The following is a 19554-nucleotide window of genomic DNA, read 5'->3' as shown; positions in this document are numbered from 1 at the left end:
ATTTTATTTTATATCTTTCCATGTATATGTCATTATATCCATGTATATTACTTTAGGTATTAATGGTTTCTTTTTTCTGTTGTGAACATATCACACCCACAAACAATATATATAACGTGACAGACAATAAAATAATTGTAAAAATATAAGAATTAAGCACACACATGACACATAAAATTTAATGCGATTCGACAACGTGATTATGTCCATAGACTAGCTGAGGAAATTTTATTAAGAAAAGATAACAAACACTTATAGTACTACAGGAGTTTTCCTGTCATTTTAGAAGTGTAATGACCTGCAAGCATTATCATATTTTGTACTAATAATTAATAATTCTTCTCTTTTTAAGTGAAATAGCTAAATGAATAGCCAGTGGAGAGGATGCCATCTCATATCTAAATGCCATAGAATATGCAAAGCTGTTAAAGGACTGAGCTCATTAATTGCAGATTGAAATGATGGGCTGTCTGAAATTCTTTAATCAGCAGTTACTTTCAAGGTTGGACATAGTTTATGTGATGGATATATATTGTATTAGATTTCCTTTAAATTAATTTAAAGGAAAATCATTTAGGTACTCTCATGTGCTTTGCCCCGTTTCGATTTTAAGGCTCCAAAATGGTTATTTCAATACCATATATATATAGGAAAAATATAGTTGCAAGCATAGTTGTGCACTAATCTGTGCACCAATGTGATGTGATTGGTCAAAAAGTAGATTTTATTAAAAACAGTGTTAATTTAAATTTTAAGTATCAATAAATCAGTATTGGTACACAGATTAGTGCACAACTATGCTTGTATGTAGCAAAACTCATATATATATATACACACACATATATTTATGGTAATATTAAAGCCGAGTGAAGAAATAATTGTCAATATTACTGTAAATGCCAAACTAAATTTCCATCTAAAGATTTGGTGGTAAAAATTAAGTCAAGACTCTAATTTCTTCAAAAATATAATTTTAAGCTATTCAAGTGTGTGATTATGGCCATTAATTCTGTTATCATAAGATATACCTTCCAGTTAGGAAAGGAGACCATCCATAATTAAGCTTCTTATAAGAGAAGTAACCATACAACTATGGAAGAGAGGCATGGCATGGCATAGCATGACATGTCATGCTTGCAATAATATCTAGCTAATTAGAGGCAAATTATTTATGAAAAGATAATGCTAGATACAATGTTATAGTAAGTAAGTTCCGTGCATTCTTTTGAAAAAGAGTGAGATTTACTATTAAAAAATTATTTTTTTCATATAAATTTTATATTTATTTATTTTTTTCAAAGAGAATATGCGAGACTTATAAATTCTAATATTATAAATATCATTTCTCTTTATGAAATAGGATTGATTAGAAAATTACAGGAATATCTTATTAATTTATATGATTATTAGTAGCACAATGCTCGGTGGCAAATTGGAGTGCACCAATTTTGCCATCATAAATAATGCGCATATTTTGTTGATGCCATGCTCCAAGTAAACTTTTTCCATTTCCTGGCAACAGTGCTACGCAAAAATACCCTGCCTGAGTGTCATAAAAATTCACGTACTTTGACTCTACATTGTAGTCTGCTCCTTCAAAGTGGTACGTCATTGTGGCATACTCCATGAAATCCTGTTTGTATTCGTAACAAAGTTCAAGACCCTCAGCCACTTTTCCAATTCTCTGAAGCTTGAAATAATCGTAATGATTCTTAAATGCATCCATCACCTCCATGTAAGCATTGCGCCCATTAATGGTATTCTGATCAAGTCTAGAGATCAAAGCTCCTGAGTCTATAATACAACCACCTGTGCCATCTTGCTTGGGTTTGAAGGTATCTGGTGGAAACCCTAGTCGATGGAAGCCAACACTTACATCCTGTAAATTCAAAAGGTAATAATTTGTCCCGGCCGGTGGTTTGACAAATGGGGTTGTCTGAATGTTTGTCGGCGGTAAGGGAATGTCAGCACCAAATCTTAGAAGACTAGGAGCCATGACCACGGCTTCATCAAAAGGGATCAAGCAATAAGAGAATCGTCGGTAGTCTTCATCGAGCGTCTGAGAGACTAGTGAATCCGGCGACAGGCTCAATCCCAAGACCCCAGAAATGACACCATTTTTGGCAAATTGCATACCTTGGTTATCGTTCGAGCAGCCAAAGATTACATTATAAATGTACTTGGCGTTAGATTCGTCGACTGGAACTTTGAATGTTTCGAAGGATGCAACGCCTTTGGTTGACGCCCCGCCAAGATAACCGAGGTCGTAAACGCATTCGCCATTGACGCATTGGTAGCGGGCACTGTCGCCTTTACAGAGAGGGTGGTTACAAGGGAGTTTCCTGTAAGTAATGGAAGCACGTGAATTGTAAATGGGATATGCTTGCTTGTAACAGTTCTTGCACGGTTCGCATTGCGTCCAAATCAGGCCACCACCTGTGTCCATAAGTAAAAATACCAGCTTCTCTGGTAACCCAATGCCTACCTGCACCATGAAGAAGAAGTTATCACGGAACAATGTAAAACGAATGTTCTTGTTGTCCAATATTGTCGAATTGACGGTACTCATGGATATTGTTTCCAAATATTGGGCCCTAGCTGTAGAGAATTTGATCAATCTTTCCATTCTCTCAAGTCGAGTCAGGTGATCTCCAGGATATAAAGGAGACTCTGGACAGTCCCTAGGGATGATCTTCAGGCTCAACCCACTGAGTTTTGCAGAAGTACTAAAATGAAATTGAGAGACTGTTATCATGATCAGGGAATAAAGAAATAGAGAAGCAGCAAGAAATTGGAGTACTCCAGCCATTTTAGAGCTAGCTAGCCAGGTTTAAGAATATGTTCCCGTCAACCAGCTGCTAGCTGTACTACTCTAATTTATAGTCTCTAAAAACCATCTTTGTCAAGTAATTAGACATTATGTCACTGGCGCTACATATGGCACTACAGATGAAGAAAAGTAAAAGCTTAATTCTATGTTTCTAATTTTCCTTTTTAAGTCGATCTTTCTATCAATATCTATATAATTAATAAGAACTTTATGTGTAATCACTTTTGTATACTCTTTACGTACTTTACTAATGTGATTGATTGCATTACTTTTTTTTAATATAAAATAACGGCTTTGGCCAATCACATAAGTAGAGTATGTAAAAAATATGCAAAAGTAACTATGTAATAGAACTCTGCTAAGAATGAGCTTGTTGTTGGCTCAAGTAGTACTATTTGCTATATAATGTGATTTTGATATTAGAGAACCATTATCGGATGTGTCCGTTTTGTAGTTGTTTTCTTAACACGATTAAGATAATCTTAAGTTTCTACTTGAATTTAAGGGTTTTAAGTAACAAAGCGAAAGATGTATCAAATGGATTTTACAACATTTATTGAGTATTTAATATTTTGATATTGAGTATTTTACAACATTCATGGGTTTTAAATTCACATGGACAACAATAAATATTGTGAGATCCAGTATCTTATGTATATCATGCCTAATTGGTTTCAAGTTGGGACAAAATTTATTAGTTTTTGTTTAATGTGGCAATTAGTACTCGATCTTCAGTGGGATTTTAAGCTATTTAAGTATGTGATTATGGCCATTCTGTCGTTGAGTTAACTTCCAATTACGCAAGAAGTCTATTTATTTGAGTCCACTTTCTTGGAACCCAATAAATGAGGGGGCCGTGAATGCTTCAGCAGGCTCAACCATACCCCCCCAAATGGCTCATGTTCAGAGTTCTCGATTCCATGCTCTCTCTCTCTCTGCCTCACAGTACTAGTCTCTTTACTCTGCTTCACTCCTTCAGATTCCGCTGGATTTAGCCTAAAGCCCATCCCTAGATTCTCCCCAGAATCTCCTTTGTACCCCGGAAATATTAGCCAATCTGAAAGAATACAGAAACTGGCCGAAATCTCCCATGCAAGGGCAAACTATCTGATGTCAAAGTCCTCCCAAAATGCCACCGTAGACCCTGAGAATATCCATCTCCCAGTGCATGAAGATAGCATCGTATACTCTGCTGAGCCTTCTCTTGGAACCCCACAAAGTTCTCAATTTTTCCTTGTTGATGGTGGAAGTGGCCTCATTTGGACACAGTGCCTTCCTTGCATTAATTGCTTTAATCAAATACCTCCCTTGTTCAACTCTATTGCTTCCACCACTTACCAAAAGATCCAATGCAATGACCCTCGTTGTCGTAAGCCATTTTATAAATGTGTCAATGAAAAGTGTGTTTATACCCAAAAATATGGTGTTGGAGCTGTAACTAAGGGTACACTCTCAACAGAAACCTTCACATTTCCACAAAATAATGGCCGTGTCCTGCCTGTAAAAGACATGATATTTGGCTGCTCAAATGACAATCAGTATTTCACTTTTCGTGGGAAAAAGATTTCTGGGATCTTGGGATTGAACAGAGAACCGGAGTCTTTGGTTAGCCAATTGAAAACCACAATCCAAGGCCGTTTTTCATACTGCTTGGTCTACGGCGACCGTGAAATGGAGGCTACTAGCATCCTAAGGTTTGGAGAGGACACAATATCAACGAGAAGAGACTATAAAACAACCCCACTTATGTACCAAACAATGAAAAGCAACTATTACCTTCATTTGCTAGACATTAGTGTTGGGGACCGTCGTATTGGTTTCCCACCAGGAACCTTTGCTCTGAAACCAAACGGAAATGGAGGCTGCATCATCGACACAGGAGCCATAACCACGTTCTTAGACCGAGGTCCTTATGAGAGAGTGATGAAGGAATTTGACGAGCATTTCAAGTCTTTAGGCGTGCAGAGGGTACCAAAAGTTGGGGGGATGGAATACTGCTACAAGTCTAATCCAAAGTTCCGTGCATATATACCAATGACATTCCATTTCCAAGGAGCCGACTATAAGGTGGAACCAACGTATATGTATTTTCATGACAAGGCAAAGATATACTTTTGCGTGGCTTTGATGCCGTTCGCAGGCAAAACAGTGCTGGGGGCATGGCAGCAACAAGATATGCGTGTGGTTTATGATCTCAATTTAGGTGTAGTCCGGTTTGCTCCAGAGAACTGTGCACGAGACAAGTTCTGATCTTCTTTTATCTTCAATATATTTATTTGCATTTGTTCATGTTATATGTTTAATATTATGAGGAGTTCCTTCTTTTAAAGGAAATGAAACTTTGCCTAATATTAATCATAAAAAAAAGAGAAATTATATAACTTTCGTCTAATCGTTTTAAAAAAAGTGAATAAAACATGACTTATATAAAAAAATTAATTTTTTAATAATTGATCCTATTATTTTTCAAAGTGATAACACGACATTTACGCATTTCACAATTGTACGTAGAATTATTCATAAAAAAATTTCTATTTTTGAGTAGGTGTGTAGACCATGTTTAATAAAGTATTTATATAATATAAAATTTCAATCTTACAAATCTTACATGTAATATAATTTTAAAATTTTAAAATCTTACCATTTAAACTTATTACTTAAATCTTGTATCTTTTATGATTGGTTTAAATTCAGAGATAAAATGAGATGGTTTTAATTGAAAGATAAAAATTAAATAAAATATTATTAAAATATTATTTATTATTATTATTATTATTTTAAGATTTAAAAAAGTTAATTTGAGATTTGAAAAAGTTTAATTGTTTATTATATTTTTATTTTTTTTAAATAAAAAAAAATGAAAAATCTCTTGGCTAGATCTTTAAAACGGTGCGCAGCGGTGAGACCATACTCTCTCTCTCTCTCTCTCTCTCTCTCTCCCCCTGCGCTGTGTCTGTCTGTTTGATGGAAGTTTCCATCGACGAAAACACGAAAAACACTTTGATTTGTTTCGGAAACGCGAGAGTATCCACTTCCCATTTTATTTGTGTACAGAAAAATGGGTAATCGAGACAGGGAGTGGGATTTCCATCTCAGAAGCTTATCCAATAGTGCCAGAGACTCCGGCCTAGCCAACGACAGCGCCTCTGACCCCTCCCTTCTCCAATCCGTATATCTCGCCTTCCTACCTCCCTCTCTCGATCTTTAATTTTCTTTTTGGCCCCCGAAAATCTAGAAGAAATCAAAGAAATTGCATATGGTTCAGAAATCTTTTTCCTTTTATTTTTTCCCCAGTATGCCAATGTGTTTGCTTTTTTTCTTTATTAGGTGAAGAAGCTTTTTGAATTGTGTAAGGCGGAGAATTCCGAGGATTTGGTGGCTAGGGTTTATCCAAATATCAACAAACTCTTTCAGCGGGCGGTGGCGTCTCTGTCTCAGCAGTCTCGAACCTCCATTGGCCTTCTCTTGCTGGTTAAGCCTCATTTCTCTAGAATTTCCGTCCAGAACTAGCTGTAGACATATGGTGCTGATAGTAAGCGGTTAAAATAAATGGAAAAAAAAAGTTTATTTAATCGATTCTAAAAGTGAGTGTCGTTTAAGTGATCCGGAATTGGTTTGGGGAGTTATGATACGGAAAGCAATATCGCTGATTAATGAAGTTTCAATCTTGTTTTCAGATAGATGATGATATATTGCTTTTACAAGAATTATGTGTTTTTCTCCTCTCTTTTTTAACGCTTTTTGTGAGCTTGCGCCCGTGCGCCTAATGCCTGAGTGCCAATGAAAATCTTTCTTCTCTAATAGTTCAAGCTCGAGTCGAAGTGCAGTTCCTGGTCGGATACCATACACCATTTTTTTCTTCGATAATGTTACCAACTCGATCACATTCATTCCTGTGTTACTTAGCATTATACTGCTCATAATTTTTTATTTTATTTTTATTTTATGTATCATTTGTCAATCAGGCCATTCTTCAATTTTACCTTGACTTTGGGGAGGTAGTTCTACATGACGCTGATCCAAGTCTGAGGGCATTCTTCCGTTCATGCTTGAGCCGGTAATACTTATCTCAAGCTGATTATTATTTTTTTGGTTAGACTCCTAAGTATCTAAGGTAAAATTTATTTAAAAATGACCTTCCTTTCACTATGGTTATTCTATTAGGCCCCTCTTGGCCAATTGATTTTTATTTTATCTTCTAAGTCATAAGAAATATTTCCTACACTTATCCAATTTCTTAACTATCCCGAAAGAAGATTAAGGCTGCAATTTTTTTGGCATTAAATACCGTGAAGAAAAATATTTGCCTTATTTTCCAATATTTAGTGCAACCAAAAATGTTAGCCAATGGAAAATGTTCTTCACCCCAAGGAATGTTACCCTTAAATTTGGGGATCTGAGTTGGTCTATTTTTTTTTTAATTGGTAAACAAAATTTTATTGATCATGTGAATATGCAAGAGCTCAAGTATACAGTGTTTTTTTAAAGATGGTTTGGTTTGATTTTGGAATTGGGTTTGTAGAGATTTAGCCGTTTCTATAGGAGTTTTTGGCCAATGGACTGGTTGTTCCAGCCGTGGAGGTGGGTAACATTGTGGTGTTTTTAAGGATTTTTTTGTTTTTTGGACCGGGCATTTTTCATTCGATATCTAGTTTTGGGTTGAATATGGTTGTGGTGGCAGATGACAATATGATGTACAAGCCTAACAAGAGAAAATATTTCCCTGACCCCTTCCATCTGCTCCATGTTGGCTGGTATTCAGCCGTTGTACTTGTTTGAAGTGATCATACATATTTGTTTATTAAAATTTCTGTTTATATTTCGTTTTATTTTGTGATGCATACTTTTTCTTATTAAAATCTCTCTCTCCCCCCCCCCCCCCCCCCCCCCCCCTCCCCCCCTCTCTCTCTCTCTCTCTGTGTGCTTATATTAGTCATATTACATGTATGAGGAATTTATGCTCTGCACAAACCGATTTATTCTAATTTTGTTGCAGTGAGTTTTCAGATCCTGTTGTTGCAGAAGCTACCCTTGATTTTCTGAACATGAACAAGAAAAAACTTCTAACATCTTTTCCTACCTTACTGCCTCAGGTATAACTTAATATCCGTAATGCTTCCTGTAAAAAAATGTAGAAAACTTTTCAAATGTATGAAAGTTTTTAAAATTGATTATAATATTTTATTAGATATGGTAATTTTTTGCATAATATTACAATCGAATTGCTAGCCATGTCATCATGTGGTGGCTAAGTTGCATATAGAGCCATATGTATTTACCTACAATCACGTCCTGTGGTATCAATGTTGCTACACTCATTGTTCTCCAATTCAATGTTGTCTCAATGTTGTAAACATAATTTAGAATACGATAGCTTTCTCTGGTATCATTTATGGGAAGTCAGACCAATTGCTACTCCTACTTTGTTACTTTAGAGCCAATTAATCAAAACTGCTAAATTTGGGCTATTTGGGCTCCCAAGTATTTGCACAGAATACTCTGTATGCATCACTATAATCTAGTCACTCTTACCACTATTCTAGCTATGACTCAGCATTCCTTTTCCTTAATAAGCTTTCAAATATAGTGGATCGGGCATTGCTTTACAATGGAGAAGACAGAAGTTTTATATTATGATGTTTTTGTTTTTTTATATTGCCTTCTAATATTTGATAATACGCATGCAGTTTTTTCCATTGTTACTAAAGTTGATTGCATGGAATGGAGAAAGGTAAGTCATTTTATTTCAATTTTGATTAATGATATTACTTATCAAGAAGAATTCTATTTTAATTAATTCTTACAGACAGTATTTTCTTTGGTAGGGGGATTATTTTATTGGCTAACTGTTATATATATGTAAAACTAGTTATGCTTACTTTCTTCATGCCTTAAAATCTATTGTCTGCTTCCATCATTCAACTGTGATCATCTATTTGGAAGTATTGCTTGTTAGTTTGTAATTCATACACGTGATGGATATATATAGTTCAGCAAGCATGCCCTTTTAATTATAAAGATGTTGCTTTGGTACTATTCACGCGTCTTTGTAGCTGTAACTATTTGGATAACTTTTAAATAGTTTACACAAGATGTTCTGTGTTGGTGTTACTATGATGATAGTATTGGGATTCCTGATGAATCGAGGGTGGGACCAGAGTGTCGTAACGCATAATTATCTCGAGAATCTAAAATATTTTAAAATAGAAAAGAATTATATGAAGTGATCTGTTGCTTTGCAGATTAGAGAAGTCATTTTTGAAGGTTTTCCCTGGATTGATGTCCCCTGGATCATTTCTTCCACTTTTTCCATCCTTAGTGGACTTGCCAAGTGAGTTTGTATACTTGTCTCCCATGCCTCTTTGATGGGTACATAATCATTTGTTTGCATTTGATCTTGGAGAGATGCCTATACTGATTGGGCCCTGTATGCATACTTTTTAAAAGTATATATGATTCATAAACCGATTTAATTAATATCATTGCCATTTAAATTGATGTATAAAAGATTTGGGCTCAACCTCCATGGGGCCGGCCCACTGCAATTAGGGTGTTTTTGGGGGGTGGTGGGGGGGGGGGGGGGGGGGGGGTGGCTGAAGAACCAACAATACAGTTTGTATATGTGCACGTTTGTGTTTATGAATTGTGATGTAAGTAAATCCATATCGATGTCATCCTAAAAATGTATTGTTGTATGTCCAGAGTGGAATATACATGAGTTGAGCCACTTTATTCGAGGCATATGTGAGAAGGCTTTTTCATCTCACATAGTTGGAGCATATCAAGCTTTAGTTGTATGTAGACCTGGATTCTTTTATGGTTGACCTAAAAGAATTAGGAAACAGATTTTATCTTGAAAGAAAATAAAGGGGTGTTAGCACTTCACTTGCTCTTCCATTTTTAGATCTTGAGATTCGTAAGATCATGATAGAGTCCCCTTTACTTGATATTATATTAGTAAAACGCTAGCCACCCTACAACTCGTATGGTATAGTATAGCAGAGCAGCCAGCTTCAAAGCTTACCTTATTATTAGAGAAAGGGGGCGCACTAGCACTTTAATAATTTAATAGAAAGGTTAGGGGGCTGAGAAGCTGTTGCTTGCTGTCTACTTTGTGAGCCTTCACTGCAGGAAATGTGTTCTGAGACTCTCCCCTATTACCAGCGGCCTGAGCCCACGCTCTGATCTCCAGCACTGGACTATGCAATTCCCTCTGCTTGATAAGCCTATGTCTTCTAGACCTGGGACTACTATAACCAAGCCTTTCAGGACTTCGATCAAGATAGGGAGTTTGCCCTAGAAGAAATTAGTAAAGCTTTCGGAATATGTAGCTGTCCCCACGACTCTGTATATAAATTTTTCAAAATGACTGAACCCTTTTGGCATGATCCCTATTCTTTTCTTGTCCAGTCTAACTACTAAACTGCAAGTTGTGAGTAATATCCACTCTTGGCGTCAGTAATTTTAAGTGTATGTGCGTTCTGATATAAACATGTGTGTGTCCATGTTTTTAAATTTCTTGGTTTAAATGAATTATGTTGTTTTTGACATTTTTGTAGTCTCCTGTGTTAGTTTTGGTAGTCGCATTGGAAAAGGTTGAGAGGAGCTCAGGATCACTTATCGGAAGCAGCATAGCTTCAATCCAGAAGAGTGCGGCTCCTGAGGTAATTTTTGAGACTTAAAAAATCAAATAAGTCTGTCCAAAACTTAGGACAGAGTGAATTGACAGTATTGATTCATGTGGATCCAGATGCTACTTGCGCTCATGGATGAAGCTTATACTGGTTCAACCATAGGTGATGGAGGGGCAGACTCTGAGTCTGAAGATATCAACACGATAGATGTTGCTGATCCTTTGTTCCTTGACCTTTTAAAGGATGAAAATGATGGCATCGCTGTATGTTCCTTCATAAGTCTCATTTTCCATTTTGCATATGTGCATTTTACTAGCCAGATAAATGCATATTCTTGTTGGAGTCGTTTATTTATTTGATTCACTCACTGTATGTTTGTTATGTCCAATTCACTATTTCATATCGGTTAGCTATTACTTACTAAAAAGAAGCCTTTCTATAAAGAGGAAATAAATTAAGTTGTGTATGGATTCTTTAAACATTTTAGCCATAATATCATTCCATCAGTTGTGACTATATTTTACTTTTTAACTTACATCAAACCTTTTTGTTGGGTTGTCTTGGATGTTTTAGATGCACTATATTAACGTGTAACTGGAATTGTATGATTGTTATTTGACGACGTGATTGTATTGACTGGATGCTTGAAATTAACTATGTTGTTACTATCATAATTCAGGAACGCCACTGGACTTCTCCTGGAATGGCAACGGCGTTACAGGCAGCAATTAATACCCCCCAGTCTGAAAGGCTAAAACAAATCCTTAAAATGGCACCTCGGATTCTTGATGTGTACATTGCCATAACGCTGCGTGATGTCAATAATTGTATGTCGATACAGTTTTGAGTCTTCTTTTGACCTTGGTGCTCCTCTTCCACATTGAAACCTCACTGTTTTTAGAAATGATTTGTTGAAGGATCATATCCTTTAGTTGACATTGATGAGATCTATGTGTCTCCTCTACTTGCAGCTTTAATATGCGCGTTGATTTCTCTGCTTATGTCAAGGCACGCTACAATATTTCCAGACAAAAGGTTCTCCTATGAGGTGTGTGTGTGTGTGTGTGTGAGTGTGTGTGTGTGTGTGTGTGTGAGAGAGAGAGAGAGAGAGAGAGAGAGAGAGAGAGAGAGAGAGAGAGAGAGAGAGAGAGAGAGAGAGAGAGAGAGAGAGAGAGATGACTTTCTGTTGTTTTAGTCTTGATTATCCTTTGTTACTTGGATATTTTCATGTCAATTTACTAATGTGTGATTTTGAAGAAGTAGGAGTATGTATGTCTGAGGAGTTAGTTATGCTTGTAGGTTCACAAAAGACTCTTAGAGTTCATGCTCGCCACATTTCACCGCTCTCCAGATTTTATTGCACTTTTGAAGGTATTTTCCAGAAAACAGACTGCTTTCTTATTGTACTGATTTTATTTCAGTGCTGGTCTTTATGACCCACCTACTGATAACTGTTACACGGTAATGGCCCAACGAATTTTCAAGCAAAATTGACAAGCAGAGATACAAAGTGTGTTACAGGCACCACATATTCAGAACATCCCGTCTGAAGGGAAAGGGTTCTAATTTGGAAAATTTTAGGTGTACTTGGCTATGCCTATTTTTAATAAAGCTCTTATTTACTGATTAAAAAAAAGGGGGAAAGTTTAGGTGTAAAAAGCATTCATTAGGCACTTTGTCTTGAGCTATTTTACAATGTCTAACCCAACAAATATCTCAGCTAATTTTTGTTTTTGGGTTTTTTTTGGTCAAAACCTTTGTGCCATATCTCAGCTAATTTTTGCTTTTTGGTAAAAAGCATTCGTTAGGCACTTTCTCTTTAGCTATTTTACAATGTCTAACCCGACAAATATCTCAGCTAATTTTTGTTTTTGTTTTTTGTTTTTGGTCAAAACCTGTCATATTTCTCTTTACAATACCAACCTCAGTTAGTAGAGGACTAGCGTTTTTGTTTCCCCTCTTTGAGGGGAAAGGGGATAACCTCCACCTTGAACTTGCGAATTAGAACCAACCTGATCTTATTACCCAATAACGCATAACCAACTTGCTATATTGTTATTTTGACAAAATTTGGTTTTTAAGGTTCTAATTGTTAAAAGCATGGAAAACAATTAAAAATAACTCTCCCGTGGTAATGTGGCATAGTTCTTTCTTTCTTTCTGGAGACTTTTTTTCTCTCGACGTGCTTCAAGTCTATTGGCTCCTATTGTACTTCTCTTAAATGAATAGCTTGTTGAATTCTTTGCAGAAGCCTATAATGGACAGGCTCGGAGAAGCTTATGACAGCCCTGCAAAGGTCAGTTCATGACCTCCCTAGTAATCAAGGCAGAAAGGTGTCATTATTTGTTCGGACGAATTATTTCCTTGTTTGTTTTCCTTATATAGACAGAGTTGGCGTTACAATTGTGCTGGGCCATTGGGGAGCATGGTGGGGGTGGAGACTCGCACAAAGATGCAGCTCGTGAGCTCTTTGAGAGCTTAGAGCTACTTTTGTATGAAAATCTGTCATCTAGGTATGTATTACTTTAGCCTTTTCTCTTTGCACTTGTAATGATTGGCTGTACTATATGTGTTAGATGGTGCTGACTCCTATGTCCTTGTTCCCTTGGGAAGTCGTCTAGGCATAAGGCAGGAGTCAGCCCTGAGCTCTGATAGTGAAACTTCCAGAAAGTCATCACAGTCGAGGCTTTTATGTTTTGTTGTAACAGCTATTGCAAAGCTTGCTACACATCACCGTGAATTACTGCCAAGGGCACGTGTTTCCTTGGGCAAGGTCTGTTTAGAGATAGAAGGCGGAGTATTTAATGCTGTCTAAAGTTGTTTTTTTAATCAACTAACACGTTTGCTTGAATATGCATCCTAAGGTAGCTGGATCCCGAATCTCAGACGTAAGGGTTTGGAGGCGCGCTCGTGATTATTTGGGCTTGATGAATGAACCTGCAATTTGTTTATCTGTTTTGGGTCCTTCGCGACCTTCATGTGGATATGCACAGAAGCCAGGAACTGTGAACTGGAGTGAAGGTGGCACCAAGTTAATTGCGCATATTCCATTTTACATTCTGCGTGAACAAGAAGGTCAGGGATATTGCATATAATACTTGCTTTGGGAAAAATATAAATTTTGTTGTATGCACCATCTGTTAATGCTTTGTTATTGCATATAATATATATATATATATATATATATATATTTTTTTTTTCCTTTCAAAAAAAAAAAAAAAATGCTTTGTGACAATACCCGGTCCTTTGACAAGTTTCAAACAGACAGGTCTCTCTTTTTTTTTTTTTTTTTTTTTTTTAATCTTTAGTCGAACTGCATTGTAACTAGTGAAATTTGGGAAAATGATCTATAAACATTTTTTCGTTTACGTGAGTGCATATGCGCAAACTGCTTGGAGGATTTCTTTATGAATCTTCTCATTCCTGTTAATTCTAAACCAATCGTTGACACATTCCATTTTGCTTTTATGTTCTAATCCATTGTTCCATTCCAATTTAATTAGATTTGTTTATGAATAGTTTCTTGTAGTTTGCTGCTTACTATTTATGTTTCCTTTGTAACAGGTCCACCGTTCCATGATTTTTCATTTTCAAATATCCTTCCTAGAAGATGAAGGAAGCTTTGTTGCAGGAAGAGGTGGACTCTGGAATAAGAAGATCCTTTGGAGTTCCACTTTATGAAGTGACCCCTTTTTTTCCTAATGTCACTAGTAAATACTTGTTTGTATCCTATCAGAGAATATACTAAGACCAAATACTTTAGATTTCAAAGAATAAGTATAAATGAAGAAAATGCTCTTATCTTTCAAGCTTCCAATCATACAGCAATAGATATAAAGATACATTTACACCTAGTTGTCTAAGTACAGTGAGTTCGTAATTATACGAAAATCTCTATTTATAAGTCAGTATGGAGTATACACATTCCACGCAATTGACATAGCATGCTTTGATTTTTAAGATAAATTTTAAATCTTATAAATTAAATCTTGTCGCTTAAGTAGTGTAGATGGCATGTTCTCTACAGTGGCTTGTAAGTAGAATGTTGTAAGTAAATGGATGACAATTCTTGCATACATGGACATCAAGCTTTTGCTTTCTTTGTTCATCTAAAGATAAATATTGTACTGTTGATCATTATATATCTTATTGGCTATCGCAATATATTTGATAGCTAGCATTCTAAAGGATGCAATAAACAAGTCATGACCAGGATAGATGGTATGCATGCATGTGTATGCACCATGTTTATACTTACATACATACATACATACACACACGCATGCATATTATATATATATATATAGTAACATCATACATATTTCCTAGCTAATTGAAAGGGAAACCACTTCATGCTAGCTAAATTATTGGACTCAAATCATATCGACAAGTCTATTTCAGCAAGTGGTGCACGTACGTGTGCAGTGAAGCAGAGATGGGGACCATGGCCTGCTGTATACAATCTCTGGACTATGTAAAATACCTAGATTTTATCATGTATTGTCATGGTACCACCTTAGACATATAAGTAAGGTTTGGTATCTTGGGCTATCCATATGTATGATATGATCTCATGGTCCATCAGTAATTTGTATCTGTTTTTTGTTCGAGAAATGCTGTGGAGAAAGGGACCGCCCAATAGTCTTTACCTACATTTCTCATCTCAAAACCCCATGCATTCCAATTATTGATCATGAATATATATTATCAGTATGAATAATAATATTTAAGTTGCAGGATTTTCTATTAGTCAGCAATACCGTCAAGTAGTTTTCAGTGTTTCCATTCTAGAGAAGAAAAAGCACATGCATATATGCAGAGAATCATGCAAAACTTTGAGATTCTTGACCATATCCAGTATCTTTCATTTTCAAGCAAATGTAACTTACACTTATTTATTGAAATTGACATATCACTTCAAATTTACTAAATTCTTAGGAAAATATATATAACTTGCTTAGCCTATAAACTTCAACCGATTTTCGTAAAAGAGAAATGATTTATATAAGTTTCAAATAGGCAAATTTTATACAAGTCTTTTGTAAAAAAGTAGACCCCCACCTTAAAAAGATATAAAAAAAATTATTTTTTTATTAGTGAGATCCATTTTTTTTACAAAGAATTTTTATTTTTTATACATGCAGCCTAGGAAGCTGCAAAGAGATATTTTTCGCCCACAAGTACATTGATCTGTAAACCTATCAGTGCAGCAAAGTAAGACTCGAAGTGAGAATGTTGGTCCATTCAGATTAACATCATGATCATGAGTTTTCTTCTCACGAGCAACGTCTAAAAACTCAGTAAGTTTGGTGACTGTTTTGTCTGCATGCGTGCAACTTCGATCGCATGTGATGCCGTGTGCTGTCAGGCAGTCTGGTGCACGTGTATTAATAATGCCAACGTCCCATTTCTTGCATATTGTGTTCAGGCTTGATCCTGATAATTCTGATTGAACTTTGAAAGAGCTATGCATCTAACCCCATGACCAAATTAGGATCATTCTATGACGTCTTTGAAAAAGAAAATACATAGATGATCTGATCGATCGATTTGACCAAAATATTTTAAGAACAATGGTCTCCATTCACTTCTCCATAATCGTTAATCAGTTTAATTTTAAGAACTAATTAAACTGGCAAGGAAATCTACTGCCATGTCTCACAGCTTGTAGGGCAGGGACCATATATATATATATATATATATATAAGTCACCCAGTTTTAGGTTAATATCAATCTCATGAGAAAGATACAAGATATATATGGGTGACTTGATGCTTGACCTGCAGTGGCTATATATAGATTCCTTGTGGGTGACTTGATCCATATATACCCCACAAAATTTATATAATATGAGAAAGGGGGTAGATAGGTTTAGGCCATTGCTCGATCGACATTTTGTTGTTTTTTTCCTTTTTTAATCAGAATGAAATCTTCCTAAATCTTCTAGCTAAGAATGTCATAATGCTGATGCAAAGTCTTTATATATTTTTCATAATAAATATATATATATATATATATATATATATAATGTGATCATAAGGCATGGATTTTATAAAATGAATATTTGATGTTTAAATTAGGAATTAATATTGAATGGTAAAAGGGCAGATGAGATATATATTATATATACAAACATGATGATCATGTGTATATATATAATGCATGCATCATAAAGGATATGTCCTCAAAGCAAAACAAGTAATTATATATATAAAATATATCATGAGCTAATATTTGGACCGCCATAAGCTATAAAAAAAAAAAAAAAAAATCAAATCATGATGATCAGCAAATACCAAACATGTCATTAAAAAAAAGTAGGCAACGACGAGCCTAGTTGTAGGCAGCCATAAGCTAGCTGCAGATTAATTAATTTTGTTAATTATTTCCAAAAAAAAATTAGACTTTTTATTTTTATGTTTGATTAATTAAAGCCGGAGTGGTTGATAACCAGTACTCTCATTCCACAAACGTCAATACTTAATTAATTGTCAAAGTACAATATATGCAGCTGCTCTTAATTAGTATATAGGACTGGCGCCCGATGTTATATAAATATGAGAAATAATATTTACAGTTATAATTGTGCAAGTAGTGTGCAGTCATTTTGAAAAAAATGAATTAATATGAGGCCCATATAAAAAAAAAATTAACTTTTTAATCGTGGACTTCATTTTTTTTCAAAATAATTGCCCAACGTTTGTAATTTTACAACTTTATGTAACATTGCTTTATAAATATATATATATATATTTATATATCCTGTGAATTAATTAATTAAGTTCAAATTATAGTGGTAGGGGCATGCATTGGGTGACAAACAAGAGTGAAACATCCTAGTAATTATTAACATCCAATTTCATAACTTAACCATTTTTAACAATCAATTTAAAACAAAAAATTTTTTCTTTTATTTTTTATTTTTTAGGGTGGATTCACATTCATTTTTAATTTAGAGAGGAATACAGTCACATATAAAGAAATCTAATAAAAATTATATATTCACAAATTGATATGATTTTATATGATATATTAAATCTATTTCATAATAAATATAACTTTATATATAATCTAATATTACACCATATTAAATCACGTCAATTTGTAAATTTATTTTTATAAGAGTTTTTGTTATTAAAATTGCATTTCTATATGGTCATTAAATCGCCGAAAACAAACCATTTAACAATATCCTTCTCTCTCTCTCTCTCTCTCTATATATATATATAGATAATGGTATATTAGAGCCGTGGTTAAAATGGGAAAGGAAGATAGTGGTCATGGTCTCATGAGTAGGTCTGAGCATAGAATCTTGTTGCAAAATTAGAGGAGATATTGTGCCAACTGCAACCTCCTATAGTACCATTGTGATCAAGCTAAGTGAAATTTATAAAGTAGAAATATTAACAAATTTTCTGCTGGGAACTTGTACAAAATGACGACACATGAACTGGTTTTTAAGTATACTAAAAAGGTAGCTAGTGATTCTCATTCAGCCTACATTAATCATTTGGTCAATTCTCTTCTGTGCATATATATCTAATCTTAATCGCAAATGGCAAACCATCTCTCTCTCACGTGTGGCGTCTAAAGTTTAAGCAGTAATTCCCCAACTTCCTATGACCCACACCAATATATTTTGAAGTACTCATATACGTCACCCTTCCCGATTATTTTTCTTATTATTTTCTCTCTTGTTCTATATATATACACTCATATATGCTTCCTGAGATCAGGGCTTCTCTCAAACCGGCCACCTCTTCTTTCATTTAATTCTTTTGCTTTTTGGATGGAAAACTCCATGAACACTATGAGCAAGCCCACTTCTTCCAATCAAAGAACCTCTCATGAGTACTCTTCAGAGGAGAGTGGTTGGACTGTGTACTTCGAGGATTTCTCAGATCACAAAACAAGCAACGAACACATGAGTAATTGCTCCCCTGGTTCTGAGACCTCTTCTCTGGTTTCCGATGCTGCTTCCTTGGCCAGAAAAAGGTCTGACAGGAGTGAACAATTAGGTGCTGGCCGGGGCTCGTCTATGGTTAAAACTAGCAAGAGATCGTTGAGCTTCAAGAAAAGGAAAAGAACAGGCCGAGCTTTGGTTGAAAATGCATTAGTGGATACTGCTAGTTCTCGTATTAACATGAGTCACAAGGTCAGGGATTTCTTGTTCATATTCTGATGATTTAATTAGTGGGAATTAACGATATATAATATATAACATATTTTTCTTTACTGTACAATGTTTACAATAGGTATGTGATATGAATGATGAGATGGATATGGATGCTGAGCGAAATGATACTGATCATGCAAACATATCTCAGGTAAATAAATAAAAATCCATGAATTCTCTTTTAACTCTTCTTCTTCTTCTTCTTCTTCATGTTAGTTGAATAAATATATTACGTACCTAACAAATGAGGTCCTTGTGCATTTGACATGATTTACAGGAGAAAGTTGTTGGCACTTCAGGACAGATAGATGAGAGAAGTGAAGTGCGTTTTGTTGGAAGAGACAGCGATTGCACAGAATTGAAGAAGAAGGGCCTTTGCTTAGTTCCTTTGTCTATGATAGTGAATTATCTTCGATGATTCCATTCATGCAGTTTAATCATCCTTAATTAATATATCATTGCATGCATAGCTCTCTCCCTTCTCTTTCTGCTGCATGAACAAATTAATGCCTGCAGAGAACTATATATGATCTATTACTGAATCATGTTGTAATGAAACTGAAGAACAGTTTTATAAAGTGCTTTGTATGCATTTTTTTTTCTTTTTTTGGAAACATTACTTCTTTTCACTGCTTTACACACCAAATTAAATCCAAAGTAATTAAACGCTAATATTAACAAAAACAATTACATATATATATATATATATATATAAGAAGAATTTATCAAAGACATTAACAATTTATGTCAAAATCTAGGTGGTGATAATCCGGCCAAGGAGCTGCAGGCTGATCAGCAATGCTTTCGAAACTAATTATATATATATATATAGTTTTGTATGTTGATAAACTGTGCTCCTTTGTTTAGTCTCACACCGGTGGGAAATAATGAAGGGGCAAGTTTTTGAAGTTATA

General features: G+C 35.1%; 3 protein-coding genes across 3 annotated transcripts; 2 read left to right on the top strand and 1 right to left on the bottom strand.

Moving 5' to 3' along the window:
- Positions 1-1362: 1362 nt before the first annotated feature.
- LOC122282600 (aspartic proteinase nepenthesin-2-like) lies at positions 1363-5119 on the bottom strand. Its single transcript, XM_043094539.1, has 2 exons — positions 4607-5119; positions 1363-2485 (listed from the first exon to the last, which is right to left on the bottom strand). The coding sequence occupies exons 1-2, from the start codon at positions 4610-4612 to the stop codon at positions 1391-1393; spliced, it is 1101 nt and encodes a 366-aa protein (XP_042950473.1). The 5' UTR covers positions 4613-5119; the 3' UTR covers positions 1363-1390.
- A 631-nt stretch (positions 5120-5750) lies between these two features.
- LOC122282591 (AP-5 complex subunit zeta-1) lies at positions 5751-14273 on the top strand. The gene is made up of 16 exons (XM_043094529.1): positions 5751-5999; positions 6158-6301; positions 6796-6887; positions 7827-7923; positions 8518-8561; positions 9073-9161; positions 10403-10494; positions 10581-10727; positions 11144-11291; positions 11436-11512; positions 11764-11835; positions 12713-12760; positions 12850-12977; positions 13078-13237; positions 13329-13539; positions 14029-14273. The coding sequence occupies exons 1-16, from the start codon at positions 5889-5891 to the stop codon at positions 14076-14078; spliced, it is 1710 nt and encodes a 569-aa protein (XP_042950463.1). The 5' UTR covers positions 5751-5888; the 3' UTR covers positions 14079-14273.
- Positions 14274-18188: 3915 nt separating this feature from the next.
- LOC122282604 (vascular-related unknown protein 4-like) lies at positions 18189-19246 on the top strand. Its single transcript, XM_043094542.1, has 3 exons — positions 18189-18619; positions 18720-18791; positions 18918-19246. The coding sequence occupies exons 1-3, from the start codon at positions 18254-18256 to the stop codon at positions 19056-19058; spliced, it is 579 nt and encodes a 192-aa protein (XP_042950476.1). The 5' UTR covers positions 18189-18253; the 3' UTR covers positions 19059-19246.
- The last annotated feature ends 308 nt before the right edge of the window (positions 19247-19554 follow it).

This window comes from Carya illinoinensis, chromosome 11 (genome assembly GCF_018687715.1).
Source record: "Carya illinoinensis cultivar Pawnee chromosome 11, C.illinoinensisPawnee_v1, whole genome shotgun sequence".
In the NCBI taxonomy this organism is placed as follows: Eukaryota; Viridiplantae; Streptophyta; class Magnoliopsida; order Fagales; family Juglandaceae; genus Carya; species Carya illinoinensis.
The sequence above is the reverse complement of the archived record's forward strand: the minus strand, read 5'-3'. Positions and strand labels throughout refer to the sequence as shown.

What these genes read in the sequence shown, in the direction of transcription:
- LOC122282591 (XM_043094529.1), top strand. Translation starts at nt 5,889, where the DNA reads ATGGGTAATCGAGACAGGGAGTGGGATTTCCATCTCAGAAGCTTATCC. An exon ending in TTCCTACCTTACTGCCTCAG is followed by an intron (nt 7,924 to 8,517) that starts GTATAACTTAAT and finishes ATACGCATGCAG; the next exon opens with TTTTTTCCATTGTTACTAAA. An exon ending in ATTTTATTGCACTTTTGAAG is followed by an intron (nt 11,836 to 12,712) that starts GTATTTTCCAGA and finishes AATTCTTTGCAG; the next exon opens with AAGCCTATAATGGACAGGCT.
- LOC122282604 (XM_043094542.1), top strand. Translation starts at nt 18,254, where the DNA reads ATGGAAAACTCCATGAACACTATGAGCAAGCCCACTTCTTCCAATCAA. An exon ending in GTATTAACATGAGTCACAAG is followed by an intron (nt 18,620 to 18,719) that starts GTCAGGGATTTC and finishes TGTTTACAATAG; the next exon opens with GTATGTGATATGAATGATGA. An exon ending in ATCATGCAAACATATCTCAG is followed by an intron (nt 18,792 to 18,917) that starts GTAAATAAATAA and finishes CATGATTTACAG; the next exon opens with GAGAAAGTTGTTGGCACTTC.